The 20,646-nt window shown below is 42.2% G+C and overlaps 8 protein-coding genes across 13 annotated transcripts; 5 read left to right on the forward strand and 3 right to left on the reverse strand.

Annotated features, from left to right (window-relative positions):
- The first annotated feature begins 526 nt into the window (after positions 1–526).
- Positions 527–1,789, forward strand: LOC117574410 (uncharacterized). The gene is made up of 3 exons (XM_034258247.2): positions 527–1,363; positions 1,415–1,516; positions 1,573–1,789. Exons 1-3 carry the CDS (start codon positions 581–583, stop codon positions 1,729–1,731), a joined length of 1,044 nt encoding a protein of 347 aa, XP_034114138.1. The 5' UTR covers positions 527–580; the 3' UTR covers positions 1,732–1,789.
- Positions 1,432–9,181, forward strand: LOC117576582 (zinc finger MYM-type protein 4). Of its 4 annotated transcripts, none has more exons than XM_034261463.2 (12): positions 1,432–1,516; positions 3,007–3,994; positions 4,056–4,340; positions 4,417–4,476; positions 4,550–6,381; positions 6,493–7,577; positions 7,640–8,031; positions 8,101–8,226; positions 8,292–8,413; positions 8,474–8,603; positions 8,671–8,770; positions 8,842–9,181. In XM_034261463.2, the coding sequence occupies exons 2-12, from the start codon at positions 3,073–3,075 to the stop codon at positions 9,014–9,016; spliced, it is 5,229 nt and encodes a 1,742-aa protein (XP_034117354.1). In that variant the 5' UTR covers positions 1,432–1,516; positions 3,007–3,072; the 3' UTR covers positions 9,017–9,181. The 4 variants fall into 4 exon arrangements, with proteins under 4 accessions (XP_034117354.1, XP_034117353.1, XP_034117355.1 ...); XM_034261462.2 differs by lacking the exon at positions 1,432–1,516 and adding an exon at positions 2,353–2,630; XM_034261464.2 differs by lacking the exon at positions 1,432–1,516 and adding an exon at positions 2,353–2,630 and having other exon boundaries at positions 4,420–4,476.
- A 421-nt stretch (positions 9,182–9,602) lies between these two features.
- LOC117576584 (transcription initiation factor IIA subunit 1) lies at positions 9,603–13,505 on the reverse strand. Of its 2 annotated transcripts, none has more exons than XM_034261470.2 (6): positions 13,327–13,505; positions 12,257–12,460; positions 11,460–11,849; positions 11,189–11,396; positions 10,886–11,130; positions 9,603–10,817 (listed from the first exon to the last, which is right to left on the reverse strand). In XM_034261470.2, the coding sequence occupies exons 1-6, from the start codon at positions 13,348–13,350 to the stop codon at positions 10,710–10,712; spliced, it is 1,179 nt and encodes a 392-aa protein (XP_034117361.1). In that variant the 5' UTR covers positions 13,351–13,505; the 3' UTR covers positions 9,603–10,709. The 2 variants fall into 2 exon arrangements, with proteins under 2 accessions (XP_034117361.1, XP_034117360.1); XM_034261469.2 differs by having other exon boundaries at positions 12,248–12,460; positions 13,327–13,504.
- A 376-nt stretch (positions 13,506–13,881) lies between these two features.
- Positions 13,882–15,044, reverse strand: LOC117576585 (aprataxin and PNK-like factor). Of its 2 annotated transcripts, none has more exons than XM_034261471.2 (3): positions 14,534–15,044; positions 14,314–14,477; positions 13,882–14,262 (listed from the first exon to the last, which is right to left on the reverse strand). In XM_034261471.2, exons 1-3 carry the CDS (start codon positions 14,965–14,967, stop codon positions 14,018–14,020), a joined length of 843 nt encoding a protein of 280 aa, XP_034117362.1. In that variant the 5' UTR covers positions 14,968–15,044; the 3' UTR covers positions 13,882–14,017. The 2 variants fall into 2 exon arrangements, with proteins under 2 accessions (XP_034117362.1, XP_034117363.1); XM_034261472.2 differs by having other exon boundaries at positions 14,109–14,248.
- Positions 15,045–15,368: 324 nt separating this feature from the next.
- Positions 15,369–16,380, reverse strand: LOC117574560 (uncharacterized). The gene is made up of 2 exons (XM_034258432.2): positions 15,998–16,380; positions 15,369–15,934 (listed from the first exon to the last, which is right to left on the reverse strand). Exons 1-2 carry the CDS (start codon positions 16,208–16,210, stop codon positions 15,455–15,457), a joined length of 693 nt encoding a protein of 230 aa, XP_034114323.1. The 5' UTR covers positions 16,211–16,380; the 3' UTR covers positions 15,369–15,454.
- A 238-nt stretch (positions 16,381–16,618) lies between these two features.
- Positions 16,619–18,260, forward strand: LOC117574558 (RNA-binding protein 34). The gene is made up of 3 exons (XM_034258430.2): positions 16,619–17,143; positions 17,201–17,590; positions 17,650–18,260. Exons 1-3 carry the CDS (start codon positions 16,717–16,719, stop codon positions 18,138–18,140), a joined length of 1,308 nt encoding a protein of 435 aa, XP_034114321.1. The 5' UTR covers positions 16,619–16,716; the 3' UTR covers positions 18,141–18,260.
- Positions 18,261–18,579: 319 nt separating this feature from the next.
- LOC117574559 (putative transferase CAF17 homolog, mitochondrial) lies at positions 18,580–19,990 on the forward strand. Its single transcript, XM_034258431.2, has 2 exons — positions 18,580–18,711; positions 18,767–19,990. Exon 2 carries the CDS (start codon positions 18,768–18,770, stop codon positions 19,833–19,835), a length of 1,068 nt encoding a protein of 355 aa, XP_034114322.1. The 5' UTR covers positions 18,580–18,711; position 18,767; the 3' UTR covers positions 19,836–19,990.
- On the forward strand, positions 18,614–20,617 carry LOC117574562 (cysteine-rich DPF motif domain-containing protein 1). The gene is made up of 2 exons (XM_034258433.2): positions 18,614–18,711; positions 20,016–20,617. Exon 2 carries the CDS (start codon positions 20,029–20,031, stop codon positions 20,545–20,547), a length of 519 nt encoding a protein of 172 aa, XP_034114324.1. The 5' UTR covers positions 18,614–18,711; positions 20,016–20,028; the 3' UTR covers positions 20,548–20,617.
- The last annotated feature ends 29 nt before the right edge of the window (positions 20,618–20,646 follow it).

Below are 20,646 nucleotides of genomic sequence, written 5' to 3' on the forward strand. Positions count from 1 at the left end.
TTATAAAAGCTGGTTTCCTCAATACTAAATGAAGAATTCTCTTCATCATTATATACATATGTATTATATAGTATATCTATGTGTTCCATTTAATTATTTTATAAATAAAAATAGGCATGGAATTATATATTCACAGCTAAAAATATTATTGTTTTCGTTTTTTTTTCATTTAAAATATAATATATAAAATAAAATGCTCATCCAACATAATATTGATTTATTGTTGCTTTTTATAAGCATTTTAAAGCTTTTTAATTATAAATCAAATTTATTGACCTTATTTTCTTTGCAACTGCTATTTTGGAAGCAATTTTAGTATGTATAATATGTAAAATCAAATGCAACTGCAGATTCTTCATATACTCTGGTCACATTCGGTACTTTTGTGCTTGAATTTGATATTCTTTTTTTTACTTTTTGCTCGAACAAAACTCACGATAACCGTATGTAACATTTACATTGGTATCCACTATGTACACCATTTTTGTTGTAGAGTATCTCATGGTCTCAGTTAGCAATAGCTTTTTTGTAATGAGAAAACAATTCAAATCCGTCAAAACTGTTTAAATTGTTAGTTATCATGTCGGATTCCAGAAGAGGCAGTAAGGATTCCGCCCCAAATTCTCCAAAGCCTGCACAATCGCCTAAACAGGATGAAACTTTCCCCAAAAGTCCAATAAGGTCTGAACCACAAAGCATACGCCCCTCAATAAGTTTAGATGAAAAACCACAAGAGGAAATAAATCCGATTCAAAGAAATTCCATTCCAAAAAGTAATAATGAATCGGCAGCAGTTTCAGGTTCAACATCACCAAAGGCAGAAGTGCAGAGTTCGTCAAAAAGTCCGACACCTAACAAAACTCCCACAGCTCCTACGTCCAAGCGAACAAGTGTCGAGCGGGTTTCCACTAGGCAGCGTCGTTTGGAATATTTTCGCAGTGGAATCGATGCGGACTGCGAAGTTCATGTGCCTCAAAATGCAGATCTACAGCAGGGTGGAAATGTTTGCTATAAGAAATTTCCATGTCATCGCATCTTTTTAGCCACAGCCTCCGAGAAACTGGAACAAGACATTTTAAAGAACAAACAGTGGAATGGAGTGCTGCAGATCAATGGCGTTTCGCCGGAAAGTGTCGAAATATTCTTAGAATATATTTACACCTTTGAGATATCATCGTCGCAAGCTGATCTGCGGATCATTGGGGATATATACATACTGTCCACTGCCTACGATATGCCAGAGTTGCTAATCACTTTCTCCAAACAGCTCAAGAATGTGGATTGGCCGTTGGATGATATAATTCCCGCCTTCAATTTGGCCTTCCAGCACAATATGCTCGATCTGGAAAGTGCTTGCTTAGCCGTGAGTATAGTATACTAAATAACAGTTTGTAATACAGAATAAAATCTTTAGAAAATATTGGAACAAACAGCGCAGTTGAAAGGTCATCAAAGCATTATGAAACTTCAAATTTATGCTTTCAATTATCTCGTCCAACACTGGAAGGTCACCGAGGTATGTAAACAACATTTCCTATTTTATACCAAACGTTATAAATGTTTGTTTAACAGACGTTAGCAACAGGGGAGTTAATTCAATTACTGCAGAAATATCAGCGCGAAAATGATCTAAACTTTAAAAATACCAAACAGTTTCCCCACTTTTCTAAGATTTGCCAGTACTTTCCAGATGTGCTCCTTGACGCTGATGGCATTATTCATATAAAATAAAAAGAAATAACACTTTTCGATTAAAACCAATAAAATTCACAAAGAATTTGTTAATTAATTCAATTCCTCTCTTTGCTACCATAATACATAATGTTACTCTTTACAGGATTTTTGTTAAAATGTTAGTAACTGTAATTTTTTAAAAATTTGTGATTTATTTTATTTTTTCTATAAACAAATCATCAAAGAGATGATAGAAGAAAAAGCCAAATTATGGCTGCAAACTGCAGCTTTACAATTATTTAACATAAATGCATCTGCATTATGCAGTAAAGAATACATATTTATATACATATAGTGTACGCTCCCTTAACAGCCTTATTTTCAGTGTGTACACAGCTAAAAATTAATTTTTAGCTATCATAATATATCGATAATTTACAAGTCTCTGTAAACCTTTAGTTTTAAATAAAAAAAAAACGCGACGGCTTATTAAGCATAATATCAAAAGCATAAAGCGCAAACTGTACATGCTAAAGAATGTAATACATGATTCTGCAAATTTGTTTGTCTTTAGATTTGCAAACATTCGATTTATGCAACTGCAATGACTTGTGGTGGTAAATTGAATATGAAATTGCGACTATCGATAAATTTAGCCATCCCTGTGTGGACCTCAACTTGTGGTTTTTGTACAGCATTTTTCCGGGTGTTACAGTGTTACAGTGCTTGAAAAATATAAATTGCAAATTGCGAATTGCAAATCGTGTAAACACTTGGAAAAAAATTGATCCCTCACAATATAACCGCGAAAAGAGTTTATTCGTTTGTATTTGCAATGAAAGGCAGTTAATGGTTCCTAGATTTTCGTTGCCGACGTCGGATCTCTTAGACAGATTTATTAAAACGGCGCAATCGCCAGAAACCAGCTACGCTTCCCACTGTGCAGCAGACATAAAGTAATTGCAATTGTATTAATGTTACAAATAGTTTGAGTCGTGCTTTTAATGCATTTTAAAAGAAATATTATTTTTTTGGCGCATGTTTTGTTTTCTTGTGCACTGTACACCACATCACTATGCGTGTGTGTATGTGTATGTCTGTGTGTTTGTGACGTTTTGTACACACTTTAAACGGTGTGGTGTGAGGCCCTCGCAGGTCGTTCGATATTTATCGGTCGTCTCAAGTCTGTCGATAGACAGTGGGGGTGAAATGCGCGCGAAACGACAATTGGAGGGGAGCTAACATCAACACACATATATACAAGCATATGCAGCACTTACACTATAAATTTAAATTGAAACAAAATGTAAACTTAATTCTTTTCACTTGCAGTTAATGATTCGATTTCTGCCGGTATAAATACAAAGCCGCCCAGTGTTTCAAATCAAATAGTTCCAAATGGAGGAAATATCTAGTTCCGATTCCTTTGGTGCTGACTCCAGTGCAAGGCCCGAATCTGAAACCTCAAAATTGGATGAGGAACAAGAGAAAGCCACAACAACTGTGCAAGACACTCCAACATCCCCGCCAGCCGAAGAAGACACAACCATTGACAATCAGACTGCTGATGCGACTAACGTTGAAAAGCCTGCAGAGACATCAAGTGGCCAAGTGGACGAGGATTTTGATCAAATCTCCGAAGGTTCTTTGGACATGGATGAGAGCCAATCGCAGGGCAAAACAGATACGGTCGCAAATGATGGTGAAGACAAGGAACAGCAGCAGGATGCGGACACAGAGCCCGCTGCAACTAATCCAGAAGGCTTAGATGAAGAGGAGCCTCAGGCTGCAACAGAAGAAGAGCCGGAGGAGCACTGCAATCTCGATGCCAGCGGTGATGCCGATTCGCTGCAACAACGTGACGCCCTCGAGAGCGTCGAAGGAGATGAGGAGGATGCTGGTGATAATGATGCCGTTGATGGTGCACCGTCCACCTCAATTGAGGCCATGGACGTGGACGACGCTGAAGCTGAGAGTGAGGCGACGGCGCCAGCCAAAGCCGCAGACGATGAGCAGGCAGACGATGTGGAAATGCGCTCAGAAGGCAACGATTCTCGGCAAGAAGACGAAGGAGATGCTGGCAAAGCCATTGATGAATCAAATGCGCCCTCAGAGGGCAGAGATGAAGTAGATAGAATAGAGGAGCAGGAGCAAGACGCTTCGGCTGAAACTAGTGCAGCACAGGAGGACGATGAGCGAGCTGATGCTGAAGGCGATGCAGATCAGCTGGACGATGCTGCAGAGGCCGAGCAGTTAGATGATTCTGGCGAAGCTGAAGCAGAACAGTTGGAAGATGCTGCAGAGGCAGAGCATGGAGATGGTGAGTTTTAAAAAAACTCTTAATATTCAAAGGAAATTTGCTCTAATTCCTTATCTTTTAGATACTGTGGAAAATGTGTTGGAGCCCGAGGAGTCGGATGTTTGTCTCATACCCGACGATCCGGAGACGGAAGTAACTGAGGCCGAAAAGGAGCAGGCACGTGAGAATGCCGAAAAGGCGGCCGAAGAAGAAGAAGCCGCTGAACAAACACAAGCAGCAGCAGCAGCCTCTTCCAAATCCCCCGTTGCTGAGACAGACGAAGCAGCCGACGAACACAATGAAAAGGAGGATGGAGCAGGCGAAGCGAATGCTTCGACGTCGGACGAAGTGCCAAGAACGCCAAATGGTAAAACGCCCTTTTTAATTAACTTAATAGTTTAAGCCGTAAGCTAAGCTAAGTTTCTCTCCTTTCAACTGGGCAGCAGCTGCTCAAGCTGATAAGTCAGCTGGAGGAAGTGTGTCAGCCTCAGAAGATGCCAAAGGTGGGCATTAAATCGTTAAATATATAATTAACAAAGACAATAAGAAGCAATTAACTAATCAATAACATTTCAGCGGATGCCGAGGCTAATGACGAAGATGCGCCAGAGGCCGATGCTCCGGATGCGGATGAGCCAACGGCCGAGGAGGCATCCAGTGCGGCTGCTGGCGAAGCAGGCGGTGCAGCCAAAATCATCATCAGCTGGATTGTTGCAAGCACTCACAAGTGTCGACAATGTGATGCCGAGAAAAGCTGCGGTTACCGCTTCAAAAATTCAGAAGTAACGGCTAACGAGGAGGCGGATGCGGACAACGAAGAAGCGGCGGATGGAACAGCAGCAGCAGGAAGCTTTGAGTATCTGTGTGATCAGGCTTGCTGTGATGCTTTGTTGGCCGATCAGCCGGGCAAATACTTTTTGCGGCGCAAAAAGTTTCTGGTCGAGGAGGTCAGCAGTCAGCAAGAAGTACGCGGCGACGATGATGAACCAGCCACCGACGCAGCTGACGAGGAGACTCCGGCGGCGGCTGATGAATCGGAGACGACGACGACAGGCAAACTTAATGATTGCCTGCAGTGCAAAGAGCAAAAGAATTGCAAATACTTTTTGCGCCAGGACCAGGACACGTTTTACATATGCAACGATGATTGCTACAATCTGTTGAATGCCGAGGAGCCGGATAAATTCAAACTGAAGCGTCACTCGATACGTGTACGAAATATTGGCGCAACTACGATACGTTCGCCCAGCAAAAAACCCGAATCCTCCAATGTAGTGGCACGCACCAATGCCGAAGCCGAGGCGGCGCGTCTCGATCGCATTGAAAGCTTTAGACGTCGTTGCGCCGACTGTGAGCAAGAAATCAATGTGAGCGAGAAGCAACTGATCTGGGAGACGATGGACTTTTGCAATGAGATCTGTTTGGGCAGCTATCAGCGTTCCTTTGGCGGCAACTGTGAGACCTGCAAGCAGGAGGTGAGCTCCATAGCGCTTGGCAAATACTGTGTTCGCTTTGGCTTCGAGGTGCGACAATTTTGCTGTGCCGCATGTCTCAACACCTACAAGAAGGGCCTGAAGACGTGCTCGTGTTGCCAGAAGGACATTAGCAGCGGCCAGGAGGGTTTCTTAGCGCCTGTGGGCGATAAGGATCAGTTCAAAGACTTCTGTTCGCAAGCCTGCCTAAGACGTTACGACAATATGTGCAATCCGCGCAAGAAACTGCGCAACGAAATGTGCGGTGTTTGCAACAATGAAAAACCGGTGCGCGTGGAAATGTTGCTGGACGATAAGGAGCATTATTTCTGCTCGAATCCCTGCTTCTCGGCGTTCAAATTTGTCAGCAACGTGAATGCGGATCCCTGCGCCATGTGCTGCAAATACTTTGAACGCAAAACCGCCGATGCATACACTATCTACAACACCGATAGGCATTCGCCGAAAATGTTCTGCTCCCGGATCTGTATTAACGTGTACATTATTGTGAATCGACATATTGTGTCGTGTCAATGGTGCAAGGTGAAAAAGTACAATTTCGATATGATCTATAAGGTGCAAGGAGATGTGGAAACACTCACCTGCTCAATCAATTGCCTCACCATGCATGGCGTCAGTTGCAACATTTCGGCACGAGCCGTCACCAAGTGCGACAATTGCAGCAACGCGAGCACTCCACAGTATCACTTGACCATGTCGGATGCATCGATGCGCAATTTTTGTACATATCAGTGTGTGATGCAGTTTCAAAATCAATTTGCGCGCGCTCCTTTGACGCTAGACAGCGATTTGCCATCGACGTCAGCGAGCAAGTCATCGCAGCAACAGTCGTCGCCATCACGTGCCAGCAATAAGAATGCAGCACCGTTTCCCACTGGATTGCCTAAGCGTGTCAAATTAAAATTAGCACAACCGGTAAGTTAACAAACAATAACTTTTCAATTTCCTTGTAAGTTATGGCGGTTTTTCGCGCATGAACCGAATTAATCTAACAAATATTAAAATCTATGTCTCATCTATTTGCAGTCCGGTGTTAAGAATAATGCCACGGCTGGAAAGAAGACAGCCGGCGGCACCGTTGTACCCGTCATTTCGACGGTGCAATCTTTGGCCAGCGGCGAAACGGAAGCGCGCATTGGCAGTGTGACAGTACGCCGTAAACGTGGACGTAAGCCGGATTCGCCGCCGCCACTGGCAATGAGCAGCATGGCATCGCCCGCTACATCCACAGTGGCCACCGGCGAGGTACGCGGACGAGGACGACCGCGTAAGCACGTGGATTATAGCGTTGCTCGTTCACCATCGCCTCCACGCATGCTCATGAGCAGCAGCGTACCGAGCAGCAACGAGTTCAACCCGCCGGCCATCACAGAAACCAAGATCATTACGGTGCCGCCATATCCGAAGGCTGTGCGCAATGTGAACATCAGCTGCAAACCGATGACCGTCTCCCAAGGGGAGCAGTGCACGCCGTCCGTGCGCGATTGCGCAACACAAACGGAAAAGGATTATTCAAACAAGGTGCTGATACCGGTGCCGGTGCCTATATTTGTTCCACAACCGATGTACATGTATTCGGCACCGTTCCCGGTGCCCGTGCCCATTCCGCTGCCAATACCGGTGCCCATCTTTATACCAACAACACGCAACACCTCCCAGGGCATATTGAAAGAGATTAAAAAGATACAGGATAAAATGCCTGAGGATCCGTTGGAAGCTGAGCTCCTGATGATGGCCGAAATGGTGGCGGAGGAGAAACATGATTCAGATTCCGATTCGGACAATGAAATTAAACCGGATCCAGGTCTAGTGACGATGCAATATCAAAACAGTTTGGAGCAACAGCAGCAGCAGCAGCAACAACAACAGCAGCAACAAGTGGTTGACGTAAGTGCGGCCAGTCATAATCCCTATGGTGATGATATGCTGCAAATCGCGCTTAAAATGGCAACCGGCGACTATGATAATCATCATCAGACCACAACAGTGGATCTGGAGTCAACAATGACGACCAACACGATATCAAATCAATCGCCAATGGGTCATGATATGGGCCAAATGGGTGTGCATCATCTGGACCAGCAACATCACATGCTGGATGCGACGCAACGGTGAGTTTGTTGGCATTACTTAACAAAGTTCCTTTTAATTAATTGAATTACATTTGCTTTAGTTCACCGCGTGGTCGTAAACGAGGTGGTGGCAACATTGCTGTTATGGATTCCCCATCAAGGAACAGTCGGTCGCCCGTGAAGCGACAACGGGGTAGCGAAATGGATCACTCGGCGCTGCAGCAACAGTCACAGCAAGCGCAACAGCCGCAGGAGAAGCCCGACGCACAAATGTTCCTCAAGTACACGTTCGGTGTAAATGCCTGGAAGCAGTGGGTGATGACCAAGAATGCGGACATTGAGAAGAGTTCGATGCGTCGTCGTCCGTTTAAAACGGAGCTGCTGCAAATGACAGCTGACGAGTTAAATTATTCGCTCTGCCTGTTTGTTAAGGAGGTGCGCAAACCCAATGGCACCGAGTATGCACCCGATACCATATATTATCTTGTGCTGGGTAGGTTTTGCATTGAGCTGTAAGTTGAGATAGTGTTAGTAATAAATTCTTCTTTCTTCTCTTTGGCAGGCATTCAACAATATCTGTATGTAAATGGTCGCATTGATAACATCTTCTATGATCCATATTATGAGCGCTTTACGGAGTGTTTGGACGAAGTGGCGCGAAAGTTTTCTGTACTCTACAATGATTCACGTAAGCTGTGTGCTTGCTTTTCTTGCATGTAAATGTTACTAATCCTTGTCTTCTTTAAAATATAGAATACATTGTGACGCGCGTCGAGGAGGAGCATTTGTGGGAATGCAAACAGCTTGGTGCCCATTCACCTCATGTGCTGCTCAGCACGCTCATGTTCTTCAATACCAAGCATTTCAATTTAACTGTAAGCTTGTCTACCTTTTTGCTTAGAATTTCATATTATTAATGTATGTTCATATTGCAGACCGTTGAGGAGCACATGCAATTATCTTTCTCGCACATTATGAAGCATTGGAAACGCTCATCGCAGAACTCCAAAGTTCCCGGCACGCGGAACGTCTTGCTACGCTTCTATCCACCGCAGGCGGGTCTGGGTAAGAGCTATTGGCATCAAAACTTGTTGAATGATTTTACTAATATATTTTGAACTTTTTAAAACAGATGCCAATCCGCGCAAGAAAAAGGTCTATGAACAGCAAGAAAACGAAGAGAATCCACTGCGCTGTCCTGTGCGTTTATACGAATTCTATCTATCGAAATGGTCTGTTCTTATTGATAAAAATATTTTGTATAACTATAAATATAACTTATATTTTCCATTTTTATTTGCAGTCCGGAAAGTGTAAAGACGCGCAACGATGTTTTCTACTTGCAACCAGAAAGATCTTGTGTGCCCGATTCGCCCGTTTGGTACTCCACACAGGCGCTTAGCCAGGATGCCCTACAGCGAATGCTGCATCGAGTTAAGATGGTTAAGGAAATCAACATAGCGCTATTGACAACTTAATGTATAGACCGACTATAGACGAGACATTTACAAAAACAAATTACAACTTTTGGTGCTAAGCACAAACTTGTTTGCGGGCAAAATCACCAAACATACAAAAATTAATGAAAAGCTTACAAGAAAACAAAAATACCAGCTATACTAAAAGAAGAGCGCCTGTAAAACGACTCCAAAATTTTGATGATTTTTTCACTCATTATTTTTGGAAGTAGTAGATACGTAAACCGCTAATCAACTAAATTAATGAATTGTTTATAAAAAGATACACAAATTAAATATGTGCAAAAATAATAATACCACAATATTAGGAATTGTATAGAATTATGAATTAAAATGTAATTTTACCCTAAATCATCTACATTTATCGAAGATCACATCTAACAATCAGAAACTGCATGCACAGACACACATAATACATAATTGATTAGTTTTAGTTACATAAGTGCACATCGACGATGACGATGACGATTGAGTTTAGTCATTTATTTAGAATGTTTAGTCATAAGCTGGTAAGCAAATTGAGCAAATCACTGTCCAAGCTGGCAGCTCTAGGGGAAGAGTGGTGTGGAGTCGTTTTTGGGCGCACATTGTATGTATATTGAATATAATCCTAAATGAAAAATAAACTATACAGATACAGTGTACATAGAGCATAACAACAAACATGTAACAATTTAGCCATTGTCGCGCTGTTCTTCTATAGGTGTTTTATTTGTAAAATGCTGTACTCCTTAATTAACAAATAATTTTAAATATACAATATACATGTATTTTACAGCCTATATATGCAATTTTATAATATTTCACACGGGTCCTTGGAAATGAGGGGATAACAGCAAATATTAAAATAAGATTTTTTTTGCGGTTAGTTGCATTACAAAATTTCCGTTTTTATTGACATTAAATATGCAGCATAAATTACGATTACAAGTTGTTAAATTGAAACACCACTCAACATGACTCAGTACAAATAGTTCGATACAATATTTTTGCTATACCCAAACAATTAACTTGGCCATTGGATATTCTGTTGTTTGGTGCTTTTGGTTATTATGGGATGAGGATCTGATCAAATGGGGTGCAAGGAACGTGGTGGTGGCGACGGAGAAAAAAAACAAACTGAAGAGAATTTGTTTCGGGATATTCTGTTGTTTGGTGCTTTTGGTTAGCTGCCATCTATTGGTCACGACGTTATTATGGGATGATCTGATCAGATGGGGTGCAAGTAACGTGGTGGTGGCGACGGAGGAAAAAACTCTGCCGTCTGTGGTGATACACAGTGGCGCAACCCACAAGTTGCCACCCATTGGGGAAAACCAAAAACAAGCTTTCTGAAGAGAATTCTCTGAAGAAAATTTGTTTCGGGCCCTCCTCAATGGGTGGCAACATGTGGGTTGCGGCACTGCGTATCACCACAGCCGCCAGAGACAAACGTTCCTTAGACGGATGGTTGCACTCAAAGAGAAGCTATACGCTCAAATGGTGTACGCTCGCTACGAGCTTGAAATGAAGAAGTTGTTATGGTATGATGACCTGATCAGATGGGGGTGCTTAGTAACGTATTTATTGCTGTGTTTTTTGTTTGCTGAAGGCGTACTGTGAGGCATTTCGTTCCGTCTTTTTGTTTGTTTCATTTTATGGATTCATGTTTTACGCTCTGCTTTTTATTTTGTTGTGTTGGTGCTAGTATCGATTACCATTCAGCATCGCCGTTCGACTTTTGAAATACGTAATCCTTGCCGCGCATATTCATGATGCCATCCTTGAGATAGAATTTCCATTTGTTGCGCGATCGTGTGATCTATAGAGAAAGCAAAATTTGAAATATAATTAATGGATGCATATTCTAAATGTTGTTAAAGCCTTTACCTTATCATACTGGCACACAATAACGTTATCTGTGTCAAAGACCTCGGCATTGTCCTCATCGGTGACGTCGTCTTCGCTATTCAAGGGCTCCTCTTCGGCAGCATCCTCATGCTCAGCATCATCGTCATCGTCTTTGTCCAAATCATCATCGTCATCGTTATCCATATTATCATCACTCTCCTCGCTCTCATCCTCTTCCGACGAATCCAAAGCGCCATCCAATTGCTTAGCAATGGCAATATTCTCTGAAGCCACCAAAGAGTTATTAGTATTGCTCATATAATAAAGTTTTACAGTGCTTACTCTGATGATTGGCATTGGTGAGAGCCGCATTCACATGCTGCTGCAGCACGGATGAGGCTAATGTGGTGGGCAATGACATAATCGATGAAATCAGATGAGCTGTTAATATTTGGGTCAGCTGATTCTCTTGCAGTGCCGATGCTGGCACTTGTATGGTGAGCACACGAGATTCCGAACTTGTTGAGCCAGGTGGCGAAGGTAACGTAATCTATAAAAAGAAATTATAATTTGAATATTAATCGAATTTAATAGCCAGGAGACAACTGCTTACATTCACAGGCATTATGCGATTGGGGTCCAATTGCGATACAATTGGTATGGGTGTCTGACCACCAGAAGCTGCATTGCCGCCGCCACCAGCAGCGGCAGCCTGCTGTTGCTTCTGCAGCATTGACGCCGCACCCGATGTGGGATGCAACGGTGGCGGATTCTGTGATGTGACCTCCTGCTTGATGGCTCCGATGCCACCATTCTTAATGATGCCTCCACCGCCAACTGCAGTCAGTGCTGGAGATTTACCAGCTGCCGCAGCTGGTGTTGCTGGCTTATTGCTGTCCCCAGACGTGTTCATGCCGCCACTTGCTCCGGCGCCGTTGTTGTTGCTGTTCTGTTGTGAGGCTGCCGCAGCGGCAGCAGCCTTTTTGGCTTTGGCATTGGCAGCCTGTAAAAATTGCAAATGCAAAAAAATAAAAAATTAGTCATATGCGAACTCGGAGCGAGTAGCACAAAACTGCATTACCTTCGAGCTCTGCAGCGTTGATGATGAGAGTATATGAGTATGTGTGTTGTGCGAGTATGAGTTTATGGTGGTAGCAATTACATATAAAAAGCAGCAGTCGTTGTAGTTGTAGTTGTTGATTTGATGGCAATTGTTGTTGTTGGTTCGATTCGTTTCGTTGTTTTGTAATTGGAGAAAAGAGCATAGTTTTAATTGTTGTTTGCACAATTAATGCACAAAAATACATATATACAAATATATTACACACTATATGGATGGATGGAGTGGGGGAGTGGGAGTGGGAGGAGGAGGCGACACCTTTGGCACGAACGATAACACACCTTGCTTACCTTTGGATTGTTGGCCACAATGGGCGGTGGATGATGACCCGGCTCGCCCGGCTCTGGATTCAATTCAACCGCCTTACTTGCTAACAGTTTATTGCGCCAGATCTGTTTCATCTCCTGCAGCACCTGCTCGTCGACGCCCTCATCCAGAAAGGCGTCGCGCACATTCGAGATGACATCTTCAATCACGGCATGATACACTTTCAGCTGTCGAGAGAGGAAAACATTAGTGTTGTGAACACATCAATGAGATCAATATTATCTTGCTAGTGCACAAAAACATACACGAACTTCAGATAAGATGTGTGTGTATGTGTGACCAGCCGATTGGAACCGACTAAAGTGAGACCAGCCGAAGAGAGCCGACTGTTGAAGTGAGACCAGCCCACTTTTTTGCGAATCCTGTAAACGCCGCACTGCAATTGTGAAGTTTGCATATCTGTCATATGCGTAAGTGTGTGTGTGTAATTCAAGTGCTATTTTTGATTGCAAGCATGGCCGTCTTGCCGCAACACACATACATTCTTATTTACATATGGATATGTATGTATGTTCGTGCTCACCTACATATGCATACATACATACAATACATGAAGGCAGAAAATACACGCAAGTGTAAATTATCAAAAACTAAGATAAGCAGTCGATGCTGATAATGGGGCACAAGCTTCAATTTCTTATATTGAATTCTTTGCATGTTGCCATTAATCGAAAACATATGTCACTCACACATACCGCTACATATGTGGTTATTCAGTCGGATCCTTTTTAACATATGGAATGTAGTTACACACACACACATACATGTATTTCTACAATGGCAGACATGCCGCCTCCTTCATGGCAGCTTCTCGGTAGACCGAGAAAACTTTCACTTTTCTGGGCAGACGACAATTTTCTTTGCATGTCACAGCTTATCTATTTACCCAATCGATTCATTTGTTGTGTGCATTATTAACTACATGCAGTGTGCTATAATTGCAATTTTCACAGTGGTTCTTCTCTGTGCTTTGTTGGTAGAATTGAATACTATAAGGCAATATTATTTATTTAAGAAAAAAAGTACGCATTACCACTGATGTTTGGCATAATGCCATCTGCACTTTTTTCTCCGCCAGTTTGATGCCTTTTTTCTTTGTTACTGCTTGTCAAAATTCACTACCAGTCGTATTAATTTAATAAATAAAAAACTTCGACAAAAAAAATGAAGAAATGCGTCTTGTCTGGTAACCAGACGAATTGTGACAAATTTCCTACAAAGCAAAAACAACGATTAAGCACAAAAGTATGACCGCATTTGCTTAAGTGGTAAACACCAAATGATGACTCGCTGACAGTAATTTTAAAGTCGCCATGGTTAACATTCACAGTAGTTAACAGCAGTGACAAGCTTTGTTGCCAACTGTTTGACCTAATGTTGTAGCTAAATGAGAATTCGAAAATGTCGAAAAACTAGCCGATTTTCTATAGCTGAAATTTTTAATACTATTTTGTTTATCATCAATTGCAATAAATGTTATTTTAATGACAGTACTCTTTAAAACAGCCAAATTTTTTCTCAAAATAGTAAATTACTCAGCGCTGCTGACAACTTATGATCGATGGGAGCCCTTGATTTAATTTTGAATAGCAAAACGAATGTGTCTAAGGTGCTACAAATTTAATACTTCAACAGCTTACAACTCAACAATATATGTGCATATGTACATTTTTGTAGTATATTTTGTACATCAATCATATTAGCATTATAATGCGTGAATCATTTTAATCAAACTCATCACAATTCTGACGTTCGCTATTAAATTCAAGATCGTCCTCTTCATCTTCGTCATCGTCATCTAAATTGGCGCCAGGCTTATAATCCAAGTCCGAGTCGGCTTCATCGTGGAATGGATCCTCTTCATCTTCATCCGTTTCCGAGTCCAAATGTGCAGCTGCAGTACCATTGGTATTTTGGGTCTGGTTTCGTCGTTGGCGCAAACGATTGCGTATGTTCTGGGCAGAATTGACTAGAGTTGCCCTTGTTTTTAGCAGATTGGCTTCTACTGAATCTTACTTACAATCTGGTGGATGTGAAAACTGCTGAAAATGCGTGGGATTGCGACGATAGCATGCGTTGCCAAACGGACATGCAGGTGTTCCTAGTGGCGGATCTGGAAAACTGGGGCGACGATAGTCGGCGTCACCTGGATGTGCCTCGGCTGCCCGATGTGCCGGATTCAGCCTAAATTCAGAATGCAATTTATTAGGCCAAAGTAAATTTATAACTTAATTTTGTACCTGTAACATCGAATGCCAAATCGACACGAGCGGCGCAAAGTGCTCGAGGAAACCGAGGAATCGGGCTCTGGTGACTGTTTTCTGGTTGTTGTTGCTGGTTCCGTCTTTACAACAACTGCTGTCGAAATATTCGAGCTTGTGCTTGGGCCATCAACTGTTGCTTCATTTTCTTCCTCTGGCTCTGTCTTGATTACTACTGGAATATTGCTGCTACTTTCAGCTGATGCTTCATTTGCAGCGGCGTCCTCGTCTTCCACTTTTTCTGTTTTGATAACTACATTTTCGTTGTTGCTGTTTGTTGTTGGCGCTACAGCGTCTTCGGATTTTCGACGTTTATTAGCTTCATGGGTATTTGGTTTTTCTTCATTTTCTGACAGTTTTCTTTTAGCAGGTGAAGGGATATTTGAATTATTATTATTTTCCTCAGCGCTCATGTTTACTGCCGTTGTTAAACTGTTGAATGCATAAATTTTATTTCACAACGCAAAAGACGCGATTCCAAGAATAATCGATTAACATTAGCAAGGTAGCGCGATAGTTCGATTTTATGTTGTGTTTCCAACGTTTGCCGCCGAAAAATTCCAATAACTTTTTCTTTCGAAAGTAAATTGTTTTTTTTAGTAGTTTCGTTTTTCTGAATTGCATTTTAAATACTTTCTATAATTTCTTATATTATTAGTTTTACTGAAACATAATTTTATAAAATGGAATATATAACCATAAAATCGAACACTTTTTATTTTTTATGTCGATCAATTAATTGTAATGTAGAGTAGTAGAAGTAGAGTAATACTTCGCATTCTCTTTTAGGCTGCAATATACAAATATAAACATCGAGAAAAATGTATTCTTTGTACTTAAGGCTGATTGTGGGATTTATTTCGACTTTACATTACTACAATATATGTACATACATATATATTATGATTCTTCGCTGCATTTCACGTGGGTTCTGTCTAACGCAGCAGCTTCTAAAATAACTTGCATTATCTTATCCTTTGCATACTCGGATGTCTGATCTGTCAATTGTCGCAAACGATCAGCAACAAAATCCCCAAATATTTGTGCCGAATCTTTCATGTTCTTCACCGCAACGGTCACAGCATTTGTAATCATTTCCTCATCGATGTTATTATTAGTGCCATTCAGCTCCTTGTCAATAGGATGATTAGATTGTGTGGTGGATTCATTAGAGAACAGCGCTTGTTCCGGCTCGTACAGTGCCAGACTTTCAATAATCGCTTCATAATCGGGACCACTGCTATTTCTTGTTTCCGTTTTAATTGGATTTGATTTGCTTCGACTGTCATAGCTGTTGTTTTTGTTGACACGTTTCGATGTCGAAGCTTTGGGTTTGTAGTCAGGACTGCGATCAAATGACATCTCGTCTTCGTCGTTGCTCTACAATATAAATGTGCATTAAATTGATTGTCAGGTCTATTTTCTTTTTCTTAATTTGCTTACTGAGTCGTTTCTTTTGATTTCAACTGTGTTACTTCTCTTCATGTGTTTCTTGGTCAGTGCATGAGCGCGCAAGTCACAAATCTTTGTATTAACGCCACATTTGCACATGCGGCACCGAGCTCTGTATGAATCTTCGGGATCTCGACGTAGCCATGGTCGAAATTCTGGCATTTGTAGCCACACTTCTCGCAATTTTTGCTTGTATCTTTTCATTGTGTGGTTTTTCTGTAAAATGATTGTTGTTTGAAAGAGGAATGCTCCTCTTGACACACAGCTGTTCTAACAAATTATGTGTTGGCCAATTATTGGGCCAATAAAAACATTTATTTTTAAAAGCAATTATGCTTTTGGCAAAAATAGAAATATTCTAATTAGGGATGACATTAACAAGCCGCATAGTGATGGCAAAAAATAAGTATTATGGTAATCGATTATTCCGACGGCTTTGCTAGTGACATCAATGATAAAAAAATAGAACTGGCAAAATTACAGTTATTTATTGTTATTAATTGTTACTTTATTACTTTCTAGAAATAATTTGATTTAAACAAATGTACATATATGTTTATTTTGTGATAGATAACATTAAATCAGTGTAGTACAATTCCTCTAAGTCAAAATGTGAGGTAAAATTACTTACTCTACATGTTTGCCAACACTGGGCATACAACACGTGAAGCAAGAGTTTGTGTTTTATACATCGAGCTAAATAAATCAAAATGAAGACGCCAAAAAGTAAATCAAAGCAAGGTGGTGAATTAAAACCTGAAGAAAATAAGCTAAACATATCCGCGGACAGCAAAGCCGTTAAAAAGCAAAAGGAGAAATCGAAGAAACCCAAAACAGTAAAAACTGCTGCAGTGAAGGAACCCGTTGCCGAGGAAATCAAGAAGACGGCAAAGAATTTATCCGCATCGGATCTGGCCAAAATTGAAAAGAAGAAAGCCAAGAAAGAGGCACAAAAACTGAAGAAACAGTTGCGAAAGCAGGCAACAGAAACGTCAAAGGACGCCAAGGAGCCAAAGAAGACGGCAGAAGAAACTAAAGTCAAAAAATCAGATACACCTAAGGAGAAGACTAGTAGCAACAATAAAAAAGAGGCAACAAAACAAAAGGCGAAACCAAAACGAAATGCTAATGATAAAGGTAAATGAAAAATTACATCTTAACTGAAGTCAACTTAACAACTATTATGGTTCCTAGATGGCGAGAAGCGAGAGAGGGATCCTGCAGACGAGGCTGCCACTGTATTCGTTGGAAATCTGCCCATTAATACGAAACGCGTGCAAATAACACGTTTGTTCCAATCAATTGGCAAGGTGCAATCAATTCGTCTGCGCACCGCCGGTGGCAAGCAATTGTTTAAGCATAAGCAGCGCAAAGCGGCCGGTTCCTTAAATGCCTATGTGGTGCTCGAGAGTCCAGAGATTGCTGCGAAAGCGCTGTCATTGAACGGATTCGAATTTAAAGAGTGCCATCTGCGCGTGACGCCGGCAGCTAAAGCCAAGGGAACAGCAGGTGATGTTAGCGATCAAGCTGGAGCTGGAGATGCCGATGCCAAGCGCACCGTATTCGTTGGCAATCTGAAATACTGTAAGCAATTATTGTGTTAATGTTAGTTATTTTTTATTAACTTTTGTCTCACAATGTAGCTGCCAATGAGCCCAAGCTGCGAGAGATCTTCTCCAGCTGCGGCGAAATCGACTACATTCGTTGTCTGCAGGATGGCGAAAAGGGCTGCAAAGGTGTCGCCTATGTCTGTTTCCAGAAACCCGATGCAGTCGGACTTGCTCTCGAGCTGAACGAGACTGTGCTGGACGATAGACCCATTCATGTGGAACGCTACTCGGTCAAGAAGCTGGGCGCCAAGCAAGCACGTGATACTGCGGCTGCAAAGTCAGCGGGATCTCAACCGAAATCCAAAAATAAACAGAACTCAGCCGGCGCCAAGAAACGTCTGGATAAAAAGAAACTGAAGGAAAATGGTCAAGGCGCTGGCGTAACTAAAGCTGCAAAGAAATCGGAATATCGTGGTGTTAAGGTTGATGGCATTAAGAAGAACACGAAGAAACCGAACAAGAAGAAGTCAAACAATGAGATGAGCGCGCTCGCTAAGAAAATTGCGCCAAAGACCAAGACGTAATTTAGTTAATAAGCTCAAGACTATTGATGTAAATAATATTAGAGCAAAGTTTTAAGTAATGACTACTTTTATTTTTGTATTGCATTTCAATAGACCTTTCTGAAATTTGAGCTCTCATTTATTGATTATTCTGAACTATATTTCAAATTTGCATTCGTCAATGAGACACATAAATCTATAGCGCTATTTACCTTTACAGGCGTGTAAAGACAATTTAGAATTTATTTTATTTCAATGGTACAGAATAAGTAATGACATCCTGTATTTTTTATGTTACAATTACAAAAACATCCGCCAAGAAATTGAAAGTAATAGTGTTGCATAATGTATTTGTTGGAGTCCTTAGCAGTCAGCTTGGCGTCGGGCAATGTATTGCAGTGCTGCATAGCGAGGGCAAGTTAAAATGTATCTAGTAGCCATAGCATTTAGCTTACCGTATGGCACATTTCATCACATATTCTCAGTCAGCTGTTCAATCTGTAAGCACAGTCAGAAAATTCATGTTCAAAACTTGTGCAATCAAATCTCCAAATAAAACCTAGTTTCTTACAATAGTTGTTTTCAAATTCAGGTAAGCACTCTCAAGTTGTATGCAATCCGGTGCACTTACTCCCACCCAATCGCAGCATGAATGTATGTAAAAATTTCAAGTTTTTACGCATCGCGCAACTTTGCATACGCAACTTTAGCGGCAGCAATCGCTTGACGGCCGCAGCGGGTGCACTTGGGGCAAGGGGGTCCTCCAACGGTGGCTTCATCTTAGAGCCGCTCACCACACGCGAACTGATACGTGTGCATGGTGCCGAAGCGGTGCCCTTCCTACAGGGTCTCGTGACAAACGATGTATCGCGCCTTCAGGAGCCTCATGGAGCCGCCTCGATCTATGCCCTGTTTCTTAATCGTAACGGCCGTGTGATGTACGATACAATCATATATCGTACCAACGATCCTGACACATTTCTGTTAGAATGCGATCGCGATGCCTCCTCCGACTTTCGTCGACATTTGCGCACATATCGGGTGCGCAAACGCATTGATATCGACACCGTGGACGACGAGTATGTGCCCTGGGTGCTCTACAACGAGCAGAAGCAACAGCATCTTGTATCGGCTAGCAAATCAAATGATTTGTTTGTCACGACCGATCCGCGAATCGATGGCCTTGGCACCCGAATTCTTGCGCCCACTGATCTCGATCAGGGCGCTCTCAGCAAGCGATTGTGGCGGAACCATGAAGTTGTGGCTGCGCCGCACACCAGTGATGACAACTATCAGCTATTGCGTTACAAACAGGGCATTGGCGAGGGCATCGAAGAGTTGCCGCCAGGCAAATGTTTTCCCCTCGAAGCGAACGCCGATTATTTGAATGGCGTCAGTTTCAACAAGGGCTGCTATGTGGGTCAAGAGCTTACGGCGCGTGTGCATCATTCTGGAGTCATACGCAAACGTTATATGCCCGTGCGTTTTACGGCGCCCGTTAGCTCCAATTATACCGTGAAATCAGTGGCTGGCGCCAATCTTGGACGTGTCTTGGGCCATTCACAGAATCGTGGCGTTGCCTTGTTGCGCATTGAACCGGTGTTGGGTGGCCAACAACAGCTGGTGTTAGATGGCGAACGCTGCTACGTGGATCGTCCACAATGGTGGCCCAATGATGCAGTCAGCAACAAGCGCATGTTTGCTGCCGTCGAATGACCTACGGCAAAACAAACGAAAAATACTGAGACGGCAACAGCAACAAAAACAGATAACTGAATTTATTGTATGTGAAATGAATGTGTATATATATTATTTTTAGGCTAGATCACAATATTAGTAAAGATTCTCAATTTGAACAGTCGAAAGTGCAAGTTCTCGTTCGCTACTTTGTTGCAGTGTGTCTATTGCCATGTCAGAGGAACCATCCACATCATCCAGCAGTGCCATTGATGAGCAGCCAGATGAAGACGAGGACTTATTGCTTAAAGATGATGCCGCTGAGATTGAACGCTTACAGTTGCCTATCCAGTCACAGGAGCCGCAGCAGGAGGAGGAGAATGACGAGCGTATTGCCAGGATTGAGTTTCGCTGCAGCTACTGTGACATGCATGAATTCGTGCATTATTATGGCCGTGAGCCACCTTTTGCCCTTGGCATTCTGTTTCGCGAGGACACCTATGTGATGCGTGACCCATTCCAGGCACCGCCGCCACGTTGGCAAACGAAGGCTGAATATTATATAGCTATGGGCGCCAACTGCGCGAACTGCTCGAAAGTCGTTTGCAAGGATGCCAGTTGCAGTTTCTACTACACAAAAACCTTATGCCTGCCCTGTGGCGCTGAGGAGCTTAAGTCTTGGCCAGTGGAGGCTCAAACGCGATTACGCAAGCAACTGGCGGCGGCTAAGGAAAGCGGTTTATTAAAGTAGACGTTTAGAACGATTGTAATTTAACTAAAGAATAAGAATTTTAAATTCCCCGCGTTTCATTTGGCAGCCCTGGTATTTATGAAAACAAAACAGCTGATA

The sequence above is a fragment of the Drosophila albomicans genome, chromosome 2R (assembly GCF_009650485.2).
Source record: "Drosophila albomicans strain 15112-1751.03 chromosome 2R, ASM965048v2, whole genome shotgun sequence".
Classification (NCBI taxonomy): Eukaryota; Metazoa; Arthropoda; class Insecta; order Diptera; family Drosophilidae; genus Drosophila; species Drosophila albomicans.

Bases quoted from the DNA above. Each gene is read 5' to 3' on its own strand.
- LOC117574410 (XM_034258247.2), top strand. From the start codon at position 581: ATGTCGGATTCCAGAAGAGGCAGTAAGGATTCCGCCCCAAATTCTCCA. The intron at 1,364-1,414 runs GTGAGTATAGTA...TAAAATCTTTAG, and splicing joins TGGAAAGTGCTTGCTTAGCC to AAAATATTGGAACAAACAGC. The intron at 1,517-1,572 runs GTATGTAAACAA...TTTGTTTAACAG, and splicing joins AACACTGGAAGGTCACCGAG to ACGTTAGCAACAGGGGAGTT.
- LOC117576582 (XM_034261463.2), top strand. From the start codon at position 3,073: ATGGAGGAAATATCTAGTTCCGATTCCTTTGGTGCTGACTCCAGTGCA. The intron at 6,382-6,492 runs GTAAGTTAACAA...ATCTATTTGCAG, and splicing joins AATTAAAATTAGCACAACCG to TCCGGTGTTAAGAATAATGC. The intron at 7,578-7,639 runs GTGAGTTTGTTG...CATTTGCTTTAG, and splicing joins ATGCTGGATGCGACGCAACG to TTCACCGCGTGGTCGTAAAC.
- LOC117576584 (XM_034261469.2), bottom strand. From the start codon at position 13,350: ATGGCATTATGCCAAACATCAGTG. The intron at 12,461-13,326 runs GTAATGCGTACT...CTCTCTCGACAG, and splicing joins CATTATGCCAAACATCAGTG to CTGAAAGTGTATCATGCCGT. The intron at 11,131-11,188 runs GTAAGCACTGTA...TGGTGGCTTCAG, and splicing joins CACCAATGCCAATCATCAGA to AGAATATTGCCATTGCTAAG.
- LOC117576585 (XM_034261471.2), bottom strand. From the start codon at position 14,967: ATGAGCGCTGAGGAAAATAATAATAATTCAAATATCCCTTCACCTGCT. The intron at 14,478-14,533 runs GTACAAAATTAA...TTCTGAATTTAG, and splicing joins TTTGGCATTCGATGTTACAG to GCTGAATCCGGCACATCGGG. The intron at 14,263-14,313 runs GTAAGTAAGATT...GGGCAACTCTAG, and splicing joins GTTTTCACATCCACCAGATT to TCAATTCTGCCCAGAACATA.
- LOC117574560 (XM_034258432.2), bottom strand. From the start codon at position 16,210: ATGAAAAGATACAAGCAAAAATTGCGAGAAGTGTGGCTACAAATGCCA. The intron at 15,935-15,997 runs GTAAGCAAATTA...TTTATATTGTAG, and splicing joins AAATCAAAAGAAACGACTCA to AGCAACGACGAAGACGAGAT.
- LOC117574558 (XM_034258430.2), top strand. From the start codon at position 16,717: ATGAAGACGCCAAAAAGTAAATCAAAGCAAGGTGGTGAATTAAAACCT. The intron at 17,144-17,200 runs GTAAATGAAAAA...TATGGTTCCTAG, and splicing joins ACGAAATGCTAATGATAAAG to ATGGCGAGAAGCGAGAGAGG. The intron at 17,591-17,649 runs GTAAGCAATTAT...CTCACAATGTAG, and splicing joins CGTTGGCAATCTGAAATACT to CTGCCAATGAGCCCAAGCTG.
- LOC117574559 (XM_034258431.2), top strand. From the start codon at position 18,768: ATGAATGTATGTAAAAATTTCAAGTTTTTACGCATCGCGCAACTTTGC.
- LOC117574562 (XM_034258433.2), top strand. From the start codon at position 20,029: ATGTCAGAGGAACCATCCACATCATCCAGCAGTGCCATTGATGAGCAG.